Source organism: Plasmodium vivax, chromosome 9 (assembly GCF_000002415.2).
Source record: "Plasmodium vivax chromosome 9, whole genome shotgun sequence".
Taxonomy (NCBI): Eukaryota; Apicomplexa; class Aconoidasida; order Haemosporida; family Plasmodiidae; genus Plasmodium; species Plasmodium vivax.
In genome coordinates, this window is record NC_009914.1 from 614211 (window position 1) to 634108 (window position 19898).

Consider the following 19898-nt stretch of genomic DNA (forward strand, 5'->3'; position numbering starts at 1 on the left):
CCTCGGGTGGAGAAGCCCCGCCACCTTGGCGCAGCAACGCGATGAACAAAAAAAAAGCTGCCAATCCAGCTGAGGTGCAACGCGGCAAACTCGCTTCTTCTGCGGGGTGCCCCTGACCTACTCGCTTCTATGCCGTGCCGCTGACCTACTCGTACATGGCCAAGTAATAATCGTAGGAGACCCAGTGGAGCTTGCTCCGGCACAAGTCGTAGTTCTTCTGGCCCACCTTGGCAAGAACGAACTGGAGCTGCTGCGGGTTGATGTAGTAAACGGACTCGCCCGCCCCATTGGAGACGCTCTTGAAAATGTCCTTCTCCTCAAGACAAGAAATAATATCGTTGGTCTCAATGCTTGTAATTTCGGAGAGCTCCTGAATGGAGAGCTGTTCATAATTTATGAGCACCTTTAGGAGGGTCTCATACCAGTAGGCCATGTAGGAAGCTACCCCCAAATCGGAAAGAGGTCTCTCAGGAGTACCTGTACGTCTCTCCGTCTGGGATAAAAAGTAGCTAAAATTTATGAGGAACTTCCCATAGCCCTTCTTCTGATGTTGAGGAAGAGTCAAAATGCAAGACACATTATTTTTGGAATATTTCTCTTTGGAAAAATACCCAGTGATGTGGTACCCGTACATATCAAATTCGGTGATTACATAAAATAAAAACAAATTGACTCTATGCTTTAGCGTCTTATGGTCCAAAAATAGCTTTGAAAGGAAGCATAAATTTTCGCAATAAATTCGAAAGTAATTCCCATCAATTTCAAAAATGGAAATGTTCTCGCATCGGTATATTTCATTCCCAGGTGGGTGTCTTATTTCGCATTTTTCCGTGTGTCGAAGCAACTCCTCATTTTCTTTAAAAAAGGATAAACAGAATTCGCAAATGTAGAGGACGTCTATATTTTGATACTCCTTTGGGTAGGGGGAGAAATACCACGTGTCGATTAGGTACATTCCAAATTTTATTTGATTTATCGTTTTTAGTTTCGTATTTTCTTCATGTTCCCTTAGGTACTCTTTATCGATTCCCGCGTGGTCATCATGCTCTGACTCTTCATTGTCTACATCTCGAATGCATGGCAAACCATCATCTGGCTCCTCATCTAGAAGACGCAAATTTTTATATGCCAGCCAACAGTCCAGACGTCTGTCGAATCTCTCCCAATGCACGTAGTAATCGTAATCGCTCTCCTTCATCTGAGCCGAATTGGAACACAGCTCGGTGGAAAATTTACTCATAATTTCATTTTTGCTTAAATTCAATGGGAAGATAAAATTGAGGTCGCTAAAGTTTTTATTCTTCGGCCTCGCATACACAATGGAGCAATACCGCCAGACTTTGTTCAGAGGGTCCAGGCCCCACATCACCTGCTTCACTGGCAGCGCGTTTGGGAATATCAGCGCGTAGGAGTCGTTGAACTTGGACAGCGAGCTCAGCGCCTTCCCCGTGCTCCTCACCTTGCTGCTCCCCCCCTTCGCGGGTTTGCTCCCGCCGGGGGGGGCGCCCGCACTGGCGCTATTAGCGGAGTTAGCGGAGGTGGCCGTATTAGCGGCGTTGGCGGAGTTGACTGCATTTGCTGCGTTGGCCGCATTTGCTCCGTTGGCCGCACTGGCTGAACCCTTCTCCCTGCTCCTGGAACCGCCGGACCCCTTCGCGCCCGCCTTGCTGCCCCCCCGGCTCGACCCCTTGCCCTGCGCCTGGCCACCCGGCGCAGTGGCGGCGGCGCTCCCCGCAGCAACGGCTGTGCTTTCCTTGGTCTTCACCGCTGTGCTATCATCGGTCTTTACTGCCGTACTCTCCTCAGTTTTTGCCGCCACACCCTCCTCATTCTTCACCGCTGCACTCTCCTCATTCTTCACCGCTGCACTCTCATGCGGCTTCACCGCCGGGTCCTCCTCCCCAGGGGGCGCCCCCGCCGAGGCGGACTTGTCTGCCCCCGCCTTGGACTTGCTACTCGCCCCCTTGGAGCCTTTGCTCGAGCCCCCGCCTCCCCCCTTGTTCGCCTGCGAACTGTCATTTTTGCTCCCCCCCATTTTGGTCACTTAAAGAATGGCCAAAGAACGAAAAAAAACAAAAAAAAAAAATTACGAAAAACCCATTAATACTGGGTCGCAGAAGTTACATGCCTCGTTTTGCTTCTCCTCAAATGGATGGTCCCAACGGGGAGGGTTAAAATGGCCCTGCAGGAGCAGCCCCTCTCCACGCACGGAGGGCACCAATTCGCTTAAGCCGACTCCCGCACGGCCTGTAAGTTAAGAAGCCCATTAGCCAAATCGCGAGCCCTTTTTTCTTTTTTTATAAAAATATAAAAACATCTTGCTGCTTCCTTCCCCTTGTTCGTCATTTCGGCAGATGGAACGGCTGCCTCCCCCCTGGCCCTCTTCTTTTCGCGTGCGCCGACGGGCAGGAGCGCAAGCGTATACGTGGGCAAGCGAACTGGCGTGCGGCAAAGGGGCATACCAAAATGCAAAATCGCAGGCACACCTGCGTACATAAGTACATACATACATACATACATGCAACATATGGGGATTATCTGCCCCCCCCATTTTTGCCACCTCGTCAGCGCATCGATTGGGGGAGACTCCTTTCCTGATCCTTTTCCCACGGGACAGTCACCCTGCCGCGTTTAACGCATCAGTTACATCTGCTTTGCTCTTCCCACCAGGGGGGGGGTGTCAAGAAGGAGGAGGGATTTCCCTGTTCATCCCTCTTCTCCACTTGTGAATAAGTTTAAGCTCTACTTATCGCTCCTTACGAGGTTAAAAATGGAGGCAAAAAAAAAAAAAAAAAAAAAAAAAAGTTCCAACTGCGTCGTGGCAACTGCTGGGTAGCAACTGCGTGGCGGCAACTGCGTCGTGGCGACTGCTCGGTGGAGTGGACTCTCTACACGGAAACGAAATATTGTCCACAGGGGAAGTGGAGAAAATGGAGACGACTCGCAACAAAGGGGGGGCCCGTTTCGCTTGCAACTTCACCTGGACGACCCTCCCGGTGGCCAACCGAAAAGGTAAGCAGTGAAGGGAGGCGCGCAGCTAAAGTGAATGATCACACTTGGTCGGGAGAAACGGAGGGAGATAAACCGGAGATGCACACCGCCTCGTTAGGGGCGACCCCCACCCCAGTGGAACTGACTCCTTCGTGATGACCCCTGTCAGCATTTGCCGGCTATGCCATTGTGCATGTGGGAAAGAGCACCGACAGGTGTGCACTTGAATGGGACACCTTACGGTGGTGGCTACCTACAGGGGTGACCTCCTACAGTGGGAGGAGGTACCATCCTCTGGTGCTACTCCTCTGCGCCTTGGATCCACCTGTTAAAAGGGCGGGCACATCGTGGGGAATGAGAGAACATGCAAGGAAGTGCATGCCGAGTGGAAGCCTCACACTTGATAGACACAGCGGAGGCATAAACCGAGGGGCCGCCAAACACTGCACCTGATGTGCGCCCCCGTGTATAAGCGGCCCCCCCTTTTTTCCATTTCTTTTTTGTTTCGCTGCTTACCTTTTGAGCAGATCAACGTACGAGATGTTGGATTCCGTGAAGGCGTTTACCTCTCTTCAAAAAAAAAAAAAAAAAAAAAAAAATTAATTTCGCATTTGCACGGGCGTAAATAGGGAACGCATCTACATGTTTTGTGTGTGTGGTTTCCTTAGCTGCGTATCCCCCTGTCCTACTCGCTGTGCTATTTTTTTTTTCCCTTTTTCTGCTCCCTTTCCTTTGCGCACTTACCCCCGCAAGTATTCCATTTCGTCCTCCGTGAGGCTGTCCCCGAACTGCTTCAGTATTAGCAAAATCAGCTCCTTGTGCATGTAGCCCGTTTTCTGTTTTGGTTTCCAAGAAGGGGGGGGGAGAAAAGGAGTTCATTTGGCAGGGGTAGAGATGGAACGAATAAGTGGACGCGCTAACACGCAAGTGGGCACAGAAATGTGCTACGTGTTTTTTTTTTGCGAAAAGTGAGGGGATGGAATAGAGGGGCGACGGGTCGTAGATGCCCTCCCGTTTGCCCCTCCACCTACGCCCCGGTGAACCCACCTGGACGTCCCAAATTTCAAAGAAGGTGATCATGTTCTGCAATGCTTCATCCTCGTCCATTATAAACGTTTTGATGAAGGCGACCAGGTCGTCCTTGCGTACTTCGCCCATGGCCTTCAGCTCGTTCAGCTTGCTCTGCGTCAGGGGGAGATTCTAGCGGCAAAGGGGTGGGGGGATGAGCAAATTGGAAGAGGGGAGAAACTCATCCGGAGGAGTGATGCCCTTGCGAGGAACCATTGGTGGATAACCAAACCGGCTTATATGAATGGACACCACTCCTTCAACATGCCAATGTGGGCGATCACCCCTCCACGTGACTACGCCCAGCCGGGGCTACTTCACTTACCGCCTTGTAAATGACATCCACGCAGTCCTCAAATGTTAATCGGTCGATCTGCACACAAGGGGGAGAAATTAGGAGATGTTTTTTTTTTTTTTTTTCTTTTTTTATTGCCCTTCCACATGTCATTTGACTCCCATCAACTTATTTTTTTCCCCCTCCTCTTTACTTCTTTCTTTTTCAGGAGCTCCATCACTTGATTTATTTTTCTGCCTTCCAGATTTTCATCCACGTGAGTTGGTTGTTCTCCCTTCTGTTTGGCTTCTTTTCCTTCTGCGTCATTGGCTATCTCTTTCGCCCCCTGGGAGGAGGATTCCCCTTCGAGGGGTTGCTCCTTGTCTTGCTCTTCCGCGTGGCTCCCTTTTTCTGCATCCCCAACTTTGCCCCGATTTTTGTGCCCCTTCTGTTCCTCTTCTCCTCCTTCTACTATGCCCTCGTTTTTCCTAATTTCCTTTATCTGCCTGTTAAGGTACTCTTGGTGTCTTTTCAGCTCGCGTCCGCTCAGGGCACTCGCCAAGAGGAGCTTGTCTCCCATTTTTTGGAGGTCCTTGTTCTTCTCCGCAGCCTTCCTCACGAAGTCATTGTACTGTGGGGGGTAAATAGTAACTCAAGGGGGATTTAGCGAAACGGAGCGATCCGAGCGAACAGATCGAACGGGTTTCTTATGGCCCCAAAATAGGTAAAGCTCTGGTGCACCACAATGCCACTCGCCTCCTCCCGCGCGCGCACCTTTTTCTTGCTCTTGTCGAAGGTCTCCTTGAAGTCGCTTCTGCCGCCCTCCCTGGAGAGGTGCTCATCCACGCTGGTCATCACGCGACGGAAGTTTTCCAGTGCCTATTAAGGGGACGGTGAAGGAGTGGCCCGATTAGAAGCTGCGAACGCATGCAGTGGGACGAATCGGGCAAGCACCTCTACACGTTAGATGGTATTCCTCCCTACGTGTGCTTCGCAAAAAAAAAAAAAAAAATTATTGCTAGTAGGTTACCTCTATAAGCATGGCGTTGTTCTTCGCCAGGTGCTCCTTATATCTCAAGGTCTGGTTCATCACTTCCCGTTTCTCTTTCTTTTCGTTTTGTAGCTTCCCTAGCATGGCGTCCAGGTCGTCCTTCAGGCTCTTTAGGCGGGGAAAAGAACACACCCATGAGGGGGTTGCAAGGGTACACATGTGAACATATGTGCACACATAGAGACGAACTCCCCCTCCACACACAGTGCAAGCGGAATGACGCCGCTCCCCAATTGGTCTGAGCTGTGGGGGAGGCGCCCCCGGGAATGAAAGCGACTTACGTTGATCTGATGCTCGCAGTAACATATGTTCATCTCCAGCTCCTGGATTTTCTTCCTGCGAGTGGGGCGGGGCAAGGCGTGGTGGGCTAGGTTATGCACTGCATGATGCGCTGCGTGGTGGTATAGGCGGTGTAGTATCCCTCTTGGCAGCTCCCCCCGATGGGGGGCAACGTCACTTTTTTATCCCATTACGTGTTCAATATGTCGGTCGCTATCGACAGGTCCGTTTGTGCCCTGGCTGACTTCACGGCGTCCATCAGAATTATTTTGTCTCCCTGTGGTGGAGTGAAGTGGGTAGGGTGTGCACTGGTGATGTGGGCTTGATGGGGCCCCGGGCAGGAAATGACAGACGCGTCGCCCTCCCTGCGCCATTCATGCGCCACTCCTGCGCTATTGCACAGCTGCGCCGCGGTTCCGCAGTTCCGCCGCTTCATTACGCCAATTTTCTCGCAGCAGGAGGCGATGCTCTCCAAGGCTATCTTATACTCGAGGAACGCGTGCTTCAGCTTTCTGAGTCTCAGCTGCGCGCTTTTGCTGCGTGGAAAGGGGGGGCATTTGGTGAATGGGCGGGTTGAGCGGTCACTGTATCGATAAATCCATGGAGGGGAGAGCATAAACGTGCGCAGAGAGTCCACCCGTTGCATTTTCTTCATCCTCACCTCTGCTCGTAGTAGGTACGGCACATCTTCATGAGCTCCTCGTTTTTTCTTTTATCAACGAGAAGTTTATTCCTGCTCAATTTGCTGCGGTCATCGAGGGGGAAAATAACTGAATGGAGTAGCAGCACAACATGGGTGTGCATGCCCGGACGCGCACTGCATGGGGAATAATCTCACACATGTGATGCCTCTCCTTTGAGTTAGCCCCCATCGGAAGGCCCCACTCCACCTCATCCTCACTTGCGCTCCACAACATTCTGGATGATTCCATTTTGAACGTTTATAATTCTCTTCTTCGTCTTGAGGTCCCCCTGGTACTTCCTCACCATATGGAGCACGTTCTGTATGTCCTCTTGGTTGTAGAAAACTCCCGCCTGCGGAGGAAGGAAAAAAAAAAATAATAATAAATAAATAATACAACACAACACAACACACGTGTCTGCTCGCATAGACGCGTTTGGACGGGAGTAATACACCCTGGGGAGCACTACCCCTCAGGAGCTGACCAGTGCGCACTACACCAAATGGTCATTACCTTGATCAGCTCGAGGTGAATCCTAGTGTCCAGATTTTTCTTCAAATCGTCATACTTGCTTTTCAGCGTCTCGAATTTATCCTTGTACGTCAGATCGCCGTACTCCCCATCGCTGCAGAGGAGCGAAAAAATAAAAAATAAAAAAAAGGGGAGACACAAAAATGACAAATAAGTGACGGAGCAATGAATAGAAGCTTTCTCAAAATGAAACCCTAAGCCGAGAAGGGGTGGACGCTCTCACTGGTTTTTCTCCACCCCTGCCTCAAGTGCTCCATTTTCATTTTTGACGGATGTTTATACCTGCCTTGGGGTATCCCCTCCCTTGGGGCGCATATCCCCAGGGGCTCGACGATCTTCTCCAAGTTCCTGTTGTGCACCTTTTCCTTCAAGGTGTCCAGGTAGTCGATGTTGTTTATAATCTCGTTGATTTTTTCAAACTCCTGCGATTGGAAGGGAGAAAAAAAAATAAAAATAAAAAATAAAAAATAAAATAAAAAAATAAATGAGATAACAAATCACACATGCAATGACAAATCACACACGTAATGACAAATCACACATGTAATGATAAACCACAAATGTGTAACGAATGAGCCCTCTTGTAGACCCATCCAAAGGCACGCTAAGCAAAACATCCATCAGAGAGGTCAACTCGAATCTCCACCCCCAACCAAAGGGCTTCCCTCACGCGCAACACTCAGAATATGCTGACGCGCACTAGTCGAGAACCCCCTTCGCATGAAGAGCAGGACCTGTTTTTTTCTTGTGTGCCGTATTTGTTTCCCTTGGGAGAATAAGACGCACTCTCTATCAATCCTGAAATTGGTCGCGTAAGCAGATATTGATGGTGGTGGGAAGTTTATCCATTTAAGTAGCCACACATGGATCTACTTGCATGTGTTCACATGAACAGAGTGAGCTGAAATAGGCAGCTGCTCTGTCCACTTCTCGTGTGTAGGGGCGGAACGAATGATAGACAATTCGTATTTGCTCTCTTACAGCTCATAGTTTATCGGCTCGCTTCCCTTGTCCTGATCATAGGATAAAAAGTGAGCGGAGTTATACATACGTGTGCGTTTCAAAGGGGCAACTGTGGTGGGGGCACATGCTCAGGTGAGAGTATGCAAAAGTGCACGCCTTCTCTTTTGGCTTATCTTTTATCTTTTCGGGCTGCCCCCCTTTTTCAGTACCAATAAAAGCACCGCCTCTGTGCGGAGGTCCTCGTAGAAGGAGGCGCGGTTCTTCCTGAAGAGAGAGCTAAAGGGCTTTCCATCGTCATCGTCGTCATCGTAGCTCAGTGGGTTTCTTTTCTGTGTATGCACAAATTTGGATACACTGCCTTTTAATATTTCCATCTTGTCTTTCGCGCCGCACGTGAGGAAATGTGTGCACGTGTTGGTAGTGAGTTTGGGGGGGCGCTTTTTACGCTTTTTTTGGCACTTCTTACGCCTTTTTTTTGACACTTTATGCGCCTTTTTTTTGGCACACTTTCTGCGCGTTTTTTCTGGCACTTTTTACGCGTTTCCTTTTCGCTTCTCTCCATGCACCATTTCGTTATAGAACAAACTTTTCGAGCAAGCAAGACAACTCTCGCACAACTGTGCAACGTTCCCGCGTTATTTCAATTTGGAGAAAATGTCAATTAAACAAACTAACACTCAAAGGCGAAGTGCAAGCAAAAAAAATAAAAATAATTCAACACAACACAGCGTAGTGTATCATTTCGAATTGCACACATTTATCATCACAGTGAAGTGGTAACAAAAGGGAAGGAAAAAAAAAAAAAAAAAAAAAAATCAACACAACGCAACGTGTCACTAAATTCCTGTCTGCAAAAGTGCGATGGATGGGTAATTCATACGCGTGTTCATTTTGTTGGCATTTTTGTTTTCCTTTTTTTTTATTATCAAGTTTAAGGGGCACAATGATGCAACGAACATTTTTAACAATTTTTTTTTAAGTGATATAAGTACAACAGTACGCATTATACGCATAACTGGGCGAGCGTCAGTTGCGTTTTCTCCACCGACTGCACCACTCGCTGTGTTTCTTTTGCTAATCATTTGGTTAAGTCTCCCTCGGTGAGGCTGCACACTCGCGGGGTGGAAGTCTCTTTCGATTGTTTTTATCGTCCTTTATGCTTCACATTTCGCTGCATACGTCTTTTCTGCCCTTCATGTGTACAAATAGTTTGTTGTCACCCCATTTGGGTTCCCTCAAAATGATAAAAAAAAAAAAATGACCTGCCCCTAGCTCTCACCACGCTGTCAATCAACCCGTATGTCGCAAATATCTACACACAGGATTAAATAGGCGCGGAAAAATGTTCCAACGTTTTTGTATTCTTTATGGTTTTTCCTGCTCTTCTTCGCTTCGTTCACTTTGCGTTGGGAAAATCGTAAAAGTTGCTACACTTGTTACAGTTGTTACTTCGCCAAAGTGGGAACTTTCTTTTTCTTTAATTTTTATGTGTGCAGAGAACAAAAGGGGACACATTACGAACAATGCAGCTTTTTTTTTTTTTTTTTTGTCCATGTGTGCAGAACAAACCGGTAAATTTTATGAACGGTGCATATTTTTTTTTTTTTTTTTTTTCTGGCTAGCTAGCCAAAAAAGGTTTTCCAACCCGCTCAACGCTGTCGCAAGGAAAGCGCCAAAAAACAACATTAAAATCGCTCGACACGGTCACAAACTGGGCGTATTCTTGACCCTCCCGCGGCTCCAACAGGCACATCTGCAAGATGTTATTCGAATGCGCAACTATTTCTCCAATTATTTCGTTCCCGCTCATGTGCTGGCACTGGTCCTCTATATCTTGAATGCCTTTTTTGTCATAGAAAAAATCAATGCTTAAATTTTTAATTGAGAACTGCGGCAGCACCACCTTCGATAGGGTCCATTCCCCACTCAGGCATTCTACAAGGATGGGGAATACTTCGTAGCCGTACTGCGAAGTGGAAGAAATGAAAAACACATGGGTTACGAGATCTCTTCGTTTTGGCTTTGCCATGGAGTGGGTGCTCCCACATGTGTCTACGTGCACACTCCCGCGCTGCACTCATGCGACACTGCGTAACGTACAACCAGCAGCGTGTCCTCATCCAAAAAGAGACACTTCTGCATCGTCTGACCAACCCAAGCAACGAACTGCGTGTTGGGCGCGGACTTGAGGTAGTCGCAAATTATTATTTGCTGGTTTTCCCTGTTGTCGTCGAAGCTGCTAGCTGGAAAAAAGAAAAATAAATAAATAAAATAAAATAACAACCATAATAGCAGTGGTAATGATAATGTGGCGAAGCGGCAGGATGCGGTGCGCGCTCACCTCCGCACTGCGCGCACCCCGTTGTAAAGCGAAACTGGCCTTACCTATTACGGCGACCCTTTTGCTCGATGGGGAAAAGGAGCTGTGCAAAATGACGTGCCCTTCGCATTCGATCTGTCAGCGTGCGGCATAAATGGGGGTAACGAAATGGGGGTCACAAAATGGGCGATAAAAGGGGGAGACAAAAGGGGGAGAAGCGAGCCATTACTTTGCCGATCACGTCGTTTCTTTTCAAGTCCCTGTCCTCGATCAGTTCATCAATACTGGGGAGGGTCCTGCGCAGGGAAAGGGCCCACTTGTGGGGACATTTGCAAGGCTGCCTCTACGTGGGCTACACCAACGAGCAGGCAAATAGGGCTACAAAAAGTGGTGCCCCCAAAAAAGGTAACCCCATCGTGGTATACAAGCAGATGAACCTAGTTCTTCCTTCATCTGGTATGCCTTCATCCAAGGTGCGGAACGCTCCCGATGTGCACACGAGCTGAGCGGATGAGTCCATCGAGCAGCTACACAGTATATGCCCTTCGGAAGAAGAAAAAAAAAATAAACATTCTAAACGGTAAAATGATAGGCAAAATGGAGGAAACACTTCTGCACAGCTTCGCCTTCCTCTTCTGGTCGGCCATACCTGAATAGCTCCACTGGAGGAACAAAACGCTCCCAGAGTGATTTGCCAACTTTTCGATCTTCCAATTGGTATCTTCCCCCTTTGAACAAATGAATATAACGCCGGACGAGAATCCAATGGCGAAGGAATGGGCATGTGGATGCCAACAGGCACAAGTGGGTAGGAGTTCCTCTGCGGTGATGCCAACATTGGTGGTTTCCCATCGTTCGTTTTTTCCCTTTTTATATATGACGCATTTCATGTCGATGGTGAGTACGAGCAGGTCGTTTTGGCTCGACCATTCGAGGGCAACGATTTTGTGCCGGTTCTGTTTGTGGGGGTGCGGGGGGATTCATGTGAAAATGGGTAAACAAATGGGTAGTCAAATGGGTAGACAAATTGGTAGACACATGACTAGACAAATTGGAAGCAAATTCGTGTGGGGACAGATGTGGCCGCCTTTGAACACCCCCGTGGTGAGGACCAAGTGGCATACCCGCCGCCCCACATGCGTGGGGTAACTTACCCCCAGGAATATCGCCTTACATGGGGCCAACTTTCCACCTGTTATTTTCGACACGTGTACATATCTTTTATTTTTCACGACAGCCACTAGCGTGTTCTGCGCGTTGGCCGAGACGCTTATTGGCGGTTCAGAGTCTTCCTCCGGCACGGCATATTTGGTACACTCGCATTTTATATAGTCAATCATTATGTCGTCTGAGTGCTTCGTTTCACATGGTTGTTTTGTCCTTGTGGGGGGGTGCACTCCCCCGTGGGGTTTCTCTCCGTTCGACGTGGAGTGCCGCTTAAAGTGCCGCTTAAAGTGCCGCTTAAAGTGCCGCTTGATGTGCCGCTTGGCCCGCCCTATTTTGGAGCGCCCAACGGGTGTACATACACGTGGGGATTGCCAAAGGGTGAGAAGAAGGGGGACAAAGAAAAAGAATTATACACAGGGTGGAGCGTCTTGGGTGAGGCGCACGCCGCTATTGTGCTCGCACAAGTGTACCCTTTCGTGTGTCCATGCGGGTGTTTATTGGCCCTGTTGCGGTCGCCTTCGCTTCACTTCCACCTCTTTTTCACTTCGAACTCACTTAGAACTTACTTTGTGGTGTTTTTTTTTTTTTTTTTTTCCGGGGGAATGGCCAATTGGGCAAACGCAAAGCGGTACGCAGCAAGTGGATCGACAAGCGGTTCACCGAATAGGCAAAACAGCGGACGACTTTTTTGGAGAGAGGCACCTTTCTCTTCATTTTCCCCCCCTTCTCAGCCGGGCGAAAAAGACAAGGCGTTCAATTCTCACGGGAAAATTTTGTTCACTTAAAATTGTCGTCCTCCTGTAAGGGTAGACATACAGACGTACATACTATATACGCACGTGCGTGGATATATAGCCCCCCCTACCACATCCCCCGAGGGCACACACGATGAAGGGGGGGGGCCTCGGCGCGATTCTTCTCCCACTGCTACTCCTGCTGAGCGGCCATGGCACGGCTGACTACGGAATCAAAACGAACAAGCTGACCTTCCTCTCCCAATCGGAACATTGCAAAAAAGAAATCAGCCTCTACGAAGAAGGGAACTCATTTTTCATACGAAACAAGGAAAACACATATTTGGAGGTCCAAGAGAAGGTGACAGCCGCAGGGAGCTTGAATGTGTTTGGCACTGTCCACACGAATGAGTACCGCGCGTTTGAGCAATCGCAGTGGGCTTTGCACCACCTGGACACCTTCGACCGGAAGGGGAGCGCCTGGACCCCCTCGGTACTGCAAGGCAAATCGGCATAAAGGGGAAAAAAAAAAAAAAAACACAACACCGCTATCAACGATGCTATGTGGAGTAGCACACCACGGCGTTGTCTCATTTACAGCCAATCCGTTTTACCGCCTTATTTGAACTCCCCTTCCCCCGACGATCACCCCACTAAACTTCCTCCCGTACGAAAGGACATCAGCACATGCGGGAATTCCCCCGACACCTTTCTGGGCGGACCCTGGTACGGAACAAACGGACAGAAGAATCGCTCGCGAGGCAAATGCAAAAAATGGCTCAGAGAAGTGCACGCAGAGGAGTCAAATAAAACGGTCATTCCACGGGCATTGACTTCCCCCCCCCCCCCCCTGCAGCATATTCGGCGCCCTGGAGGCCAACACCACCGTTAGAGACATACCAAAGCACAGCGCACTGAAAATCAAATTAAGGGTTCACTTCTTCGATGCCTGGGAAGGCGATTCGCTGTTTCTTCAAGCTGATAGGAAGACCGTCTGGGCGGGTAAGCACGCGGAGGGGTGAACCAGTGCCCTTCCTTTTTCTCACCCCCCAAAGGAAGCAGAACTGGAAAGAAGCAACCTCCAACTTATACGTTAAACTTCTTCCCCCCACTCTCATGCAGAATCATACAAATCGAACCCTGTGGAAAAGGTAACATCAGGCCGGGGTGGCAATGTAGATCTACCCTGTTGGGTTACTCTCCAAAAAAAAAAACAAAAAAAAAGGAGAAAGTTTTTTTTTTTTTTTTTTTTTGGCGTACTTTTCCCCCCTGCAGGGCCCTGGTGAAGGAATAAACCTTTGCGGGAAGGAGACTCCCGACCGCTTATCGGTTGGTGCAAACTGGGAGGCGATTACAGGGGAGCGGAGTGTTCGCGGCTGGACGTAGAAATTCAGCGCCAGGCAGAAAAGGAGCAAACTACAACTCTGCCAAGCAGTCACACTGCTTCGCCGCATAACTGCACAGCTGCATAGCTGCCTACATTGCTTCCCCCTCTAAAACAACTGCAGGTCCCCGTGGACGTCGAATTCGAGCACTCCTCAGGTGGGTTACGCTGGAGATGCGGCGGCCCGCCCGTTGACGCACCGTGCGCGTCCCGGAAGCAGACGCACGTGTGCAACTCCACCTCCTGACGTGGCGCCGCTCTCCCCCCTTCCCCGTACACGACAGACACAGTTAGCATACTGATTGGAAGCACTTTAAAAAAAACAAACGATGCCTGCACCACCTCGTGGGGGGTGGACGACCTGCACGTTTACTACAAATAGTTTGGACCCCGCGGGGTGAGCAGAAAAAGGGGCGACTCGCCTGTGCAGGGGCATATGCACATGTGTGGGTGCGGGTGCATATCCCCATGTGTGGGTGCATGTGCAGGTGCAGCGGCACGCCCACATGCCTGGCACATACCTGCCACGTGAGCAGCCGCGTGCGCGCGCTAGTAGAGCTCCGCCTCCTGACTGAGTATCTTGTTAAACGTGAGCCCCTCGGAGTTCTTCCTATTAACGTCAGCGCCCGCGCTGGTTAAGTATTTAATAATTTCCGTCTGACCTGAATAGGCGGCAATGTGCAGGGCAGTGTCTCCGCAAGAGTCGTCTGCATTCACATCCGCGCCGAGCTCAATTAAGACCTTCACAATGTCTAGGTACCCCCTGTCGCACGCATAATGCAGGGCGCAGAGTCCATCTGAGTTTCTCTTGTTTACCAAATAGGGGTTACTTTTTAGGGCACTCTTTATATACTGCAGGTTAGCCTGCACTACGTTTTTGCAGAGGAGGTCACTCAGGTTGCCGGTGCGATCGGCGCTGTCCCCGCCAGTGGGGTAGCCCCCATCGCCTCTAGATGGGTCACCCTCATTGACACTCCCCTGTGGAACCCCCGTGAGCACCTCCGCCAGCGGCTTCATCTTGCTCATCGTCTTGGTAAAATCGAATGCCACAGTTAAGCCCTCCGCTTCTATCCCCTGGGGAAGGGCCTCCTCCACAAACTGCACGTAGAGAAACTTGCACACCCTTTCCCCAACTCCGCGGAAATGTCCCCACGCGCTCATTTTGGCATCCATTAGGAAGCTGCCGTCTTCACTTCTCCTCTTCGTGGGTGTTCCTACACCCCTGCTGTCCTCTCCGCTCAACGGTTTGTCTAAATGACCTGCATCTGGACTCACATCCCCAGAGGTTATCTGCTTATACAAGCCATACAGGTACATCCACTGCTCAAATTTGAGCTGACCTTTGTGCACCTTCACTGCGTTGCACGCCCGAATGAATTTTTCATTCAACTCGTCGTCACTTAAAGGGATGGTTACGTCCTTGTCCACTACGGGAAGGTGTATTTTTTTTTTTTTTTTTTTCCTCCACTCGTCTAGCCATTTGTGCAGCAGTTGTTGCGGCGTTTTGAGCAGCCATTTTGCCACCCCCTCAATTTGGTTGAAAATCCTGTTCGTCTGCTCGGGGCAGTACCTCCGCAGGGCGTATAGAATTATGCATGCTGATGCGACGTTCGCGAGCAGCAGCGTTTTTCCGTTGAGGCTTCGAAGCATCTTGGGCGTGGTGTGTCGCGGCCTCTCCTATCGTTGCAGCAGAAGCGGGTTTTTCACTTTCCGGAGAGGAAGAGAGAGGCCCCCCCCATGTGGCGCTCTAAAATGCCTGCAATAGGTGAGCAGCCCATTTTATAGGCATGCCGCCGACGGGGGGGTCAGCACAATGCGTAAGTAAGCCCACCTACTACGTGGGTGGCTAATTGCTCTGGGCGTGCCCTCTTAGGGTTCTTCTTCCCCCTTCCCCTTTCGCAAGTTCATTAACAAATTCGTTTCGCTTCCATCCACGTGGCCTTATATTTTGGGGAAAAGGAGCAAAGCAAGGTATCGCGATTAGGTCGGGCACGCTCGTCCGTCCGTCCGCCCTATTCGCAGTGCTGTGCTGTGCTATGTTAGGGTGAGCTCTACTTCGCTTTTTTTTTTTTTATTACCTTATATGACATTACATTATATTGTATTATTTTTTTTTTTTTTTTTTTCCCACCTGCAGCGCATTAGCCGCACCGAAATGGCGGATCACAGGAGCGGAAAATTTTTAAAGCGGAGATGGCGCGTCGCCGGTGCCACCGCGTGGCTTGCCAGTGTTGGAGACCCCCGCACGCGGCACTGTGCGCCTTCTACCTCCTCCGTGGTGGTGGCAACTACACGTGCCGCTTCGTGTTCGATGCGTAGTGCCCGCACAGCATGTGCAGTCATCTGCATCCACCTGCAGCCATCTGCAGGTGCTTTGCAACGGGGAGACTTTCTTAAAAAAGCGCTCCCACGTAAGATAGGTGAGACGGCGCACGTCCGTCGAGTAGTTTTTTTTTTTCTTTTTTACGTCCCTCTACCCCTTCGATGGATCACCTCAATCTGGGTGATAGCTACCTCCCCACAGTGCACTGCCCCAAAGAGTAGTCCCCCCCGAGTTGGTCATTCGCCTGGCGCGTTCATACAGCGCAGTATGCACCTCCCCCCAGGGGGTAACTCCCCTCCCGCTGAAAGTCTGGGGAGCTGCGAATTGGGCAGAGGGGACTCGAACACGGGGCAAAAAAATACAATTTGAAATGCTCGGCAAAGGGAACTCCACCTGTTATCTGCGCTCAGTTGTATTGTTTTTTTTTGGTTTTTTTTTTTTCCACTTCGGTTCATTTCACCTATTCGCTTTGGAGAGTTCCTCCCTGAGAGCAACCTTCCCAGTAGCTCCGCTAACGGCTGTGAGATTCCATGGCTGCATGCGTGAAGTGAGCTGTGCATCTGAGTTAGGCAGACGTCATTTTAGGAGAGCGTAAGGAATAGTTACAGTAGGAGGAAAAGCGCGTTGACCCACGGAGGGAGAAGCAACGGGGCATTTACCACCCAGAGGAAGGACCCTTAAGGTGGAAGCTATCCCAAAAGGGGGGCACCGAAAAGGAGAAAAAGGAAACGCCCCAACGAAATGGGCAGCGCAGAAGGGGGAGACCAACCTGGGGGGGAAGCTGCGGAAAATTCATCCAGTGGTACAGCGGACGGCCAAGCAAAAAACCAAACAGACGACCGTGTGGAAAACCAAACTGACCACCTCGACGAAGCGGGCACCCTGCTCGCCTGCCTCGCCAACGCGGTGGACCAGGAGGACGTAGACAAAGTGAACAGCAGGGGGGAGAAAAAAACCAAAAAGGAAAAGAAAAAAGAAAAAAGGGAATACCTAAAGGAAAAGAGGAAGAAGAACAGACCAGAAGAAAAAAAAAAAAGAAAAGAAAAGAAAAAAAATGAACTTTTGAAAGCATTAAATGGACTGAACCCAAGTGAGAGGATACAGTTTCTAAGCGAAAGGAGAGCTTTACAGGAAGAGAGAAAAAAAAAGAGGCAACAGTTTTTGATGAAGGCCTACAATGAGGGGTATAAAATTTGCTATAACTGCAGCTTTTTAAATTTGATGGGAGAGAAAGAAGTTTCCAGTTTAGCCAAGCAGGTTTTTCTGGGCTACCACTACATGATCAAGGAGCAGTTGCCTGTGCAGTTTCATTTTACCAGCTTGACGAGCGGCGACGAATTCCACACGCAGCTCAGGGACAAGTATGCGCTGGGGAAGTGGCGCGTGCACATCCACTCGGAGGACTACTGGGATGTCTTCCCGCGGGACAAGATCGTCGTGCTGTCGCCCGACGCGGAGGAGGTGAGCGGTGGAGCGGTTAAGCGGCGGAGCGGCGAAGCGGATAATCCGTCGTCTTCACTGTACCGCGTGTGCTACACCGGACCGACCGCAAGGAAAGGAAGCGAATCCAAAGCAAAGCGAAGCAAACGAAACGAAACTTCCCCCCGCCCTGCAGGAACTGACCGAAGTTCTGGACGACGAGGTGTACGTCATTTCCGCGCTGGTCGACCGGAGCGTTTCCAAGGTGAGTGTTCCCATCGGAGGGGTGATATAACTCGTTTGAGCGGATGCATTCGCGATGGGCCACCTATGTGTAGATGAACTCCTTGCAGGTCATTCCCCCCCCGTCACTTAGGGATGAACAAACTGTTGACACCCCCTTTTTGTGCCTCCCCTCGCCCCTCCTCAGAATTTGTCCTTCTACCAGGCGTCCCTCCACAACTTGGTGACGAAGAAGTTACCCTTGGAGGTACACATCTCGAAAAAAAAGGAATTTAAAAAAAAAAAAAAAAAAAAAAGAAACACCATTCAACTTGGCCCCATGGCGTGGGGGAGATGTGCCCCACCTTTAACAGCCAATTTTTCCACGCAGCTAGCTAAACAGTGCAACCCCTCTACCTCATTCTCCTCGACATCCTACTCTTCATAACTGCATTTCTTCCCCCCCAACCACGCAGAAATATTTTAAGAAGAAAAAAAGCAACGTGCTGAACGTTAACACCGTGGTGGAGATTTTAATAAGTTTTTTAAAAAAAAAAAATTGGATGCAGGTTTTCGAGGAGTGCGTGCCACAAAAAAAAGTGCTCTGCTTCTGCTACGGATCCCCAGCGGAGGGACCCAGAGATGAAGCGGCAGACGCGGATGAGGGGAAAAAAACAGACGAATTGTATTTAGAGGATAACGGAAAGAGGTACGTCCACCAGGATGCGTCATAAATATATGAAGAAACAACGGGGGGTGGAAGGAAAAAAAAAACATTCAAACGGCAGAGGCTAATTCACATGGTTAGTTGCACCCCCTACGGACGAGGCACACATCCGTCTGCTTCACCGTAGGCATAGGCCTACGCTCGTTGGGGAATCTCCTTCCAACATGAGCACCCGGCAAACACGGGGCCAATTACCAAAACAACGGTTTCCACCCATGAAAGGTCCCCATAAAATAGCGTACGTACCCACAATGGTTCAAATAAAAGGAAATTCCCATTTTTTTGGAGCTGTCCTTTTTCACAATTATAAGGACATCATCCTACAGGAGTGATCCAGATGATCGCCTATTCTTTCTCGTTTGTGGTCATTTTTATTCTGCACATGTTAGCTAGCTAGTTTGATGCCAACTTCCCCCCTCCGAAGAGGATGGCCGGGGTTGGAAGTATATCCCCCGGGGAAAAACCTAAAAGCAGCAGCTGCATTCGAATGGGCAGTCCTTCGTGTATCCTCCCTGGCCTGAAAAAAGGAATTTGGCATTGTGCGCAGTAAAGAGAAGCAGTAAAGCGAAGCGGTGGGGTGAAGTTGCAAGGTGAAGCTACACAGCGAAGTTGCACAGCAACGCGGTGACACCGCTCCCGCGACGAAGCTTACCCATCTTGAGCTCCTCCATAGAATAAATGGGCAACCCATCCGGCGTGCGCGCGCGCTCGGCGGGCGTCTCCTTGCCCACCCGCCGCTGCGCCTTCTTCTGGACCCGACCGGCGTTGAGGCCGCTTTTTTCGGAGCCTTTTTTAATAGACCTCGTCTCGCTGCCAACTTTTGTGGCCTTCTTCTCCTTGGCCTTCAGGTTGTTGAAGATGCCCTCGATGCTTGCCTTCGCCTCCTGCTGTTCCTGCCTCTTCCCGATTGAGTCGCTCGCCCCGCGCTTTTTACCTTTTTTGCCCTTCCCCTTTCGCGAGCTGTCAGAGTTGCTCAGATTTTTGGAGCCTCCGGAATTTTCCCCTTTTTTGACGCCTCCGGAATTTTCCCCATTTTTGTCATTTTCCCACTGCTTGTTCGCTTTGCCGCCACCTTCTTCGCCTGGGGACGAAGCGGGGGCACTCTTCTCCTTATTTTGGTTATCTCCCATTTGGCTATTTTTTTTTTTTTTTTTTTTTTTAAATACAATCATGCGGCGGGTGTTACTCTACCCTTCACAACATTTTGCAACATCGTGAAGGAGGGAATTCCCCTGCAAAGTGCTTCGTTTTTATGGCGATCTGCTATCTTATTGGGATTTTTTTTTTATTCCCCTGATGCGAACGTGTGCATGCTTAAACGCGTATCGCAAGGAGTGCGTTTTTTTTTTTTTTTTTTCCCCAATTTTTTAGCAACATAATACATTGGCAAATAAATAGTTAGATGGGCAGTTGAGGAAGGGACCCCGGGGACTACTTCCATTTGGCTGGCCCTCATCTTTTTGCTCATCGGTGAGCGCTGGCGTGGAGAATGCGCCGAGGAAAACACCCCGTTTGGCTTAACCCACAAGAGGGGAGAGTATATTTTTATTCATTTTTTTTCTATTTATTTATTTATTTATTTTTTTTTTTTTTTTTCCCAATTTGCTGCCACGTAGTATCCTTCTCATAGCTGCGAGAAAGCCTTTTCCCCATCTGCGGCACCTTCGCAGTGGAGAACAAACCCCTGTTGCGCGAAGCGTGGGGAGAGGCACTCACGTCGAACGGATGGGCAGCGAAAAAAGGAGCCCACGCCCACTGTCGA

At 49.7% G+C, this 19898-nt stretch overlaps 7 protein-coding genes across 7 annotated transcripts, besides 19 other annotated features; 2 read left to right on the forward strand and 5 right to left on the reverse strand.

Moving 5' to 3' along the window:
- The first annotated feature begins 44 nt into the window (after window positions 1–44).
- Window positions 45–76: a microsatellite.
- Window positions 77–145: 69 nt separating this feature from the next.
- PVX_091565 (histone acetyltransferase, putative) lies at window positions 146–2035 on the reverse strand (the record flags this gene model as incomplete). Its single annotated transcript, XM_001615254.1, has 1 exon — window positions 146–2035. One exon carries the CDS (start codon window positions 2033–2035, stop codon window positions 146–148), a length of 1890 nt encoding a protein of 629 aa, XP_001615304.1.
- Window positions 497–536: a microsatellite.
- Window positions 1381–1400: a microsatellite.
- Window positions 2036–2371: 336 nt separating the features above from the next.
- Window positions 2372–2396: a microsatellite.
- A 226-nt stretch (window positions 2397–2622) lies between these two features.
- Window positions 2623–2684: a microsatellite.
- A 1047-nt stretch (window positions 2685–3731) lies between these two features.
- PVX_091570 (hypothetical protein, conserved) lies at window positions 3732–8214 on the reverse strand (the record flags this gene model as incomplete). Its single annotated transcript, XM_001615255.1, has 14 exons — window positions 3732–3827; window positions 4039–4191; window positions 4385–4432; window positions 4548–4964; window positions 5108–5212; window positions 5364–5492; window positions 5666–5720; window positions 5858–5940; window positions 6103–6199; window positions 6325–6408; window positions 6565–6698; window positions 6860–6971; window positions 7160–7299; window positions 8050–8214. The coding sequence occupies 14 exons, from the start codon at window positions 8212–8214 to the stop codon at window positions 3732–3734; spliced, it is 1818 nt and encodes a 605-aa protein (XP_001615305.1).
- Window positions 4787–4806: a microsatellite.
- Window positions 6705–6752: a microsatellite.
- Window positions 8215–9458: 1244 nt separating the features above from the next.
- On the reverse strand, window positions 9459–11500 carry PVX_091575 (WD domain, G-beta repeat domain containing protein; the record flags this gene model as incomplete). Its single annotated transcript, XM_001615256.1, has 7 exons — window positions 9459–9806; window positions 9941–10083; window positions 10226–10295; window positions 10390–10456; window positions 10598–10703; window positions 10810–11116; window positions 11315–11500. 7 exons carry the CDS (start codon window positions 11498–11500, stop codon window positions 9459–9461), a joined length of 1227 nt encoding a protein of 408 aa, XP_001615306.1.
- Window positions 10606–10656: a microsatellite.
- Window positions 11360–11538: a microsatellite.
- Window positions 11539–11938: 400 nt separating this feature from the next.
- Window positions 11939–13827, forward strand: PVX_091580 (hypothetical protein, conserved; the record flags this gene model as incomplete). Its single annotated transcript, XM_001615257.1, has 7 exons — window positions 11939–12554; window positions 12738–12787; window positions 12918–13063; window positions 13184–13254; window positions 13337–13390; window positions 13570–13603; window positions 13730–13827. The coding sequence occupies exons 1-7, from the start codon at window positions 12216–12218 to the stop codon at window positions 13825–13827; spliced, it is 792 nt and encodes a 263-aa protein (XP_001615307.1). The 5' UTR covers window positions 11939–12215.
- Window positions 12622–12722: a microsatellite.
- A 167-nt stretch (window positions 13828–13994) lies between the features above and the next one.
- Window positions 13995–15541, reverse strand: PVX_091585 (hypothetical protein, conserved; the record flags this gene model as incomplete). Its single annotated transcript, XM_001615258.1, has 1 exon — window positions 13995–15541. Exon 1 carries the CDS (start codon window positions 15093–15095, stop codon window positions 13995–13997), a length of 1101 nt encoding a protein of 366 aa, XP_001615308.1. The 5' UTR covers window positions 15096–15541.
- Window positions 15347–15391: a microsatellite.
- A 280-nt stretch (window positions 15542–15821) lies between the features above and the next one.
- On the forward strand, window positions 15822–18143 carry PVX_091590 (tRNA methyltransferase, putative; the record flags this gene model as incomplete). Its single annotated transcript, XM_001615259.1, has 4 exons — window positions 15822–17229; window positions 17384–17452; window positions 17618–17677; window positions 17886–18143. Exons 1-4 carry the CDS (start codon window positions 16510–16512, stop codon window positions 18141–18143), a joined length of 1107 nt encoding a protein of 368 aa, XP_001615309.1. The 5' UTR covers window positions 15822–16509.
- Window positions 15954–15982: a microsatellite.
- Window positions 16030–16050: a microsatellite.
- Window positions 16448–16612: a microsatellite.
- Window positions 17136–17170: a microsatellite.
- Window positions 17540–17577: a microsatellite.
- Window positions 17582–17626: a microsatellite.
- A 52-nt stretch (window positions 18144–18195) lies between the features above and the next one.
- On the reverse strand, window positions 18196–19266 carry PVX_091595 (hypothetical protein, conserved; the record flags this gene model as incomplete). The annotated part of the gene is made up of 2 exons (XM_001615260.1): window positions 18196–18653; window positions 18789–19266. The coding sequence occupies 2 exons, from the start codon at window positions 19264–19266 to the stop codon at window positions 18601–18603; spliced, it is 531 nt and encodes a 176-aa protein (XP_001615310.1). The 3' UTR covers window positions 18196–18600.
- Window positions 18458–18491: a microsatellite.
- Window positions 19267–19365: 99 nt separating the features above from the next.
- Window positions 19366–19402: a microsatellite.
- The last annotated feature ends 496 nt before the right edge of the window (window positions 19403–19898 follow it).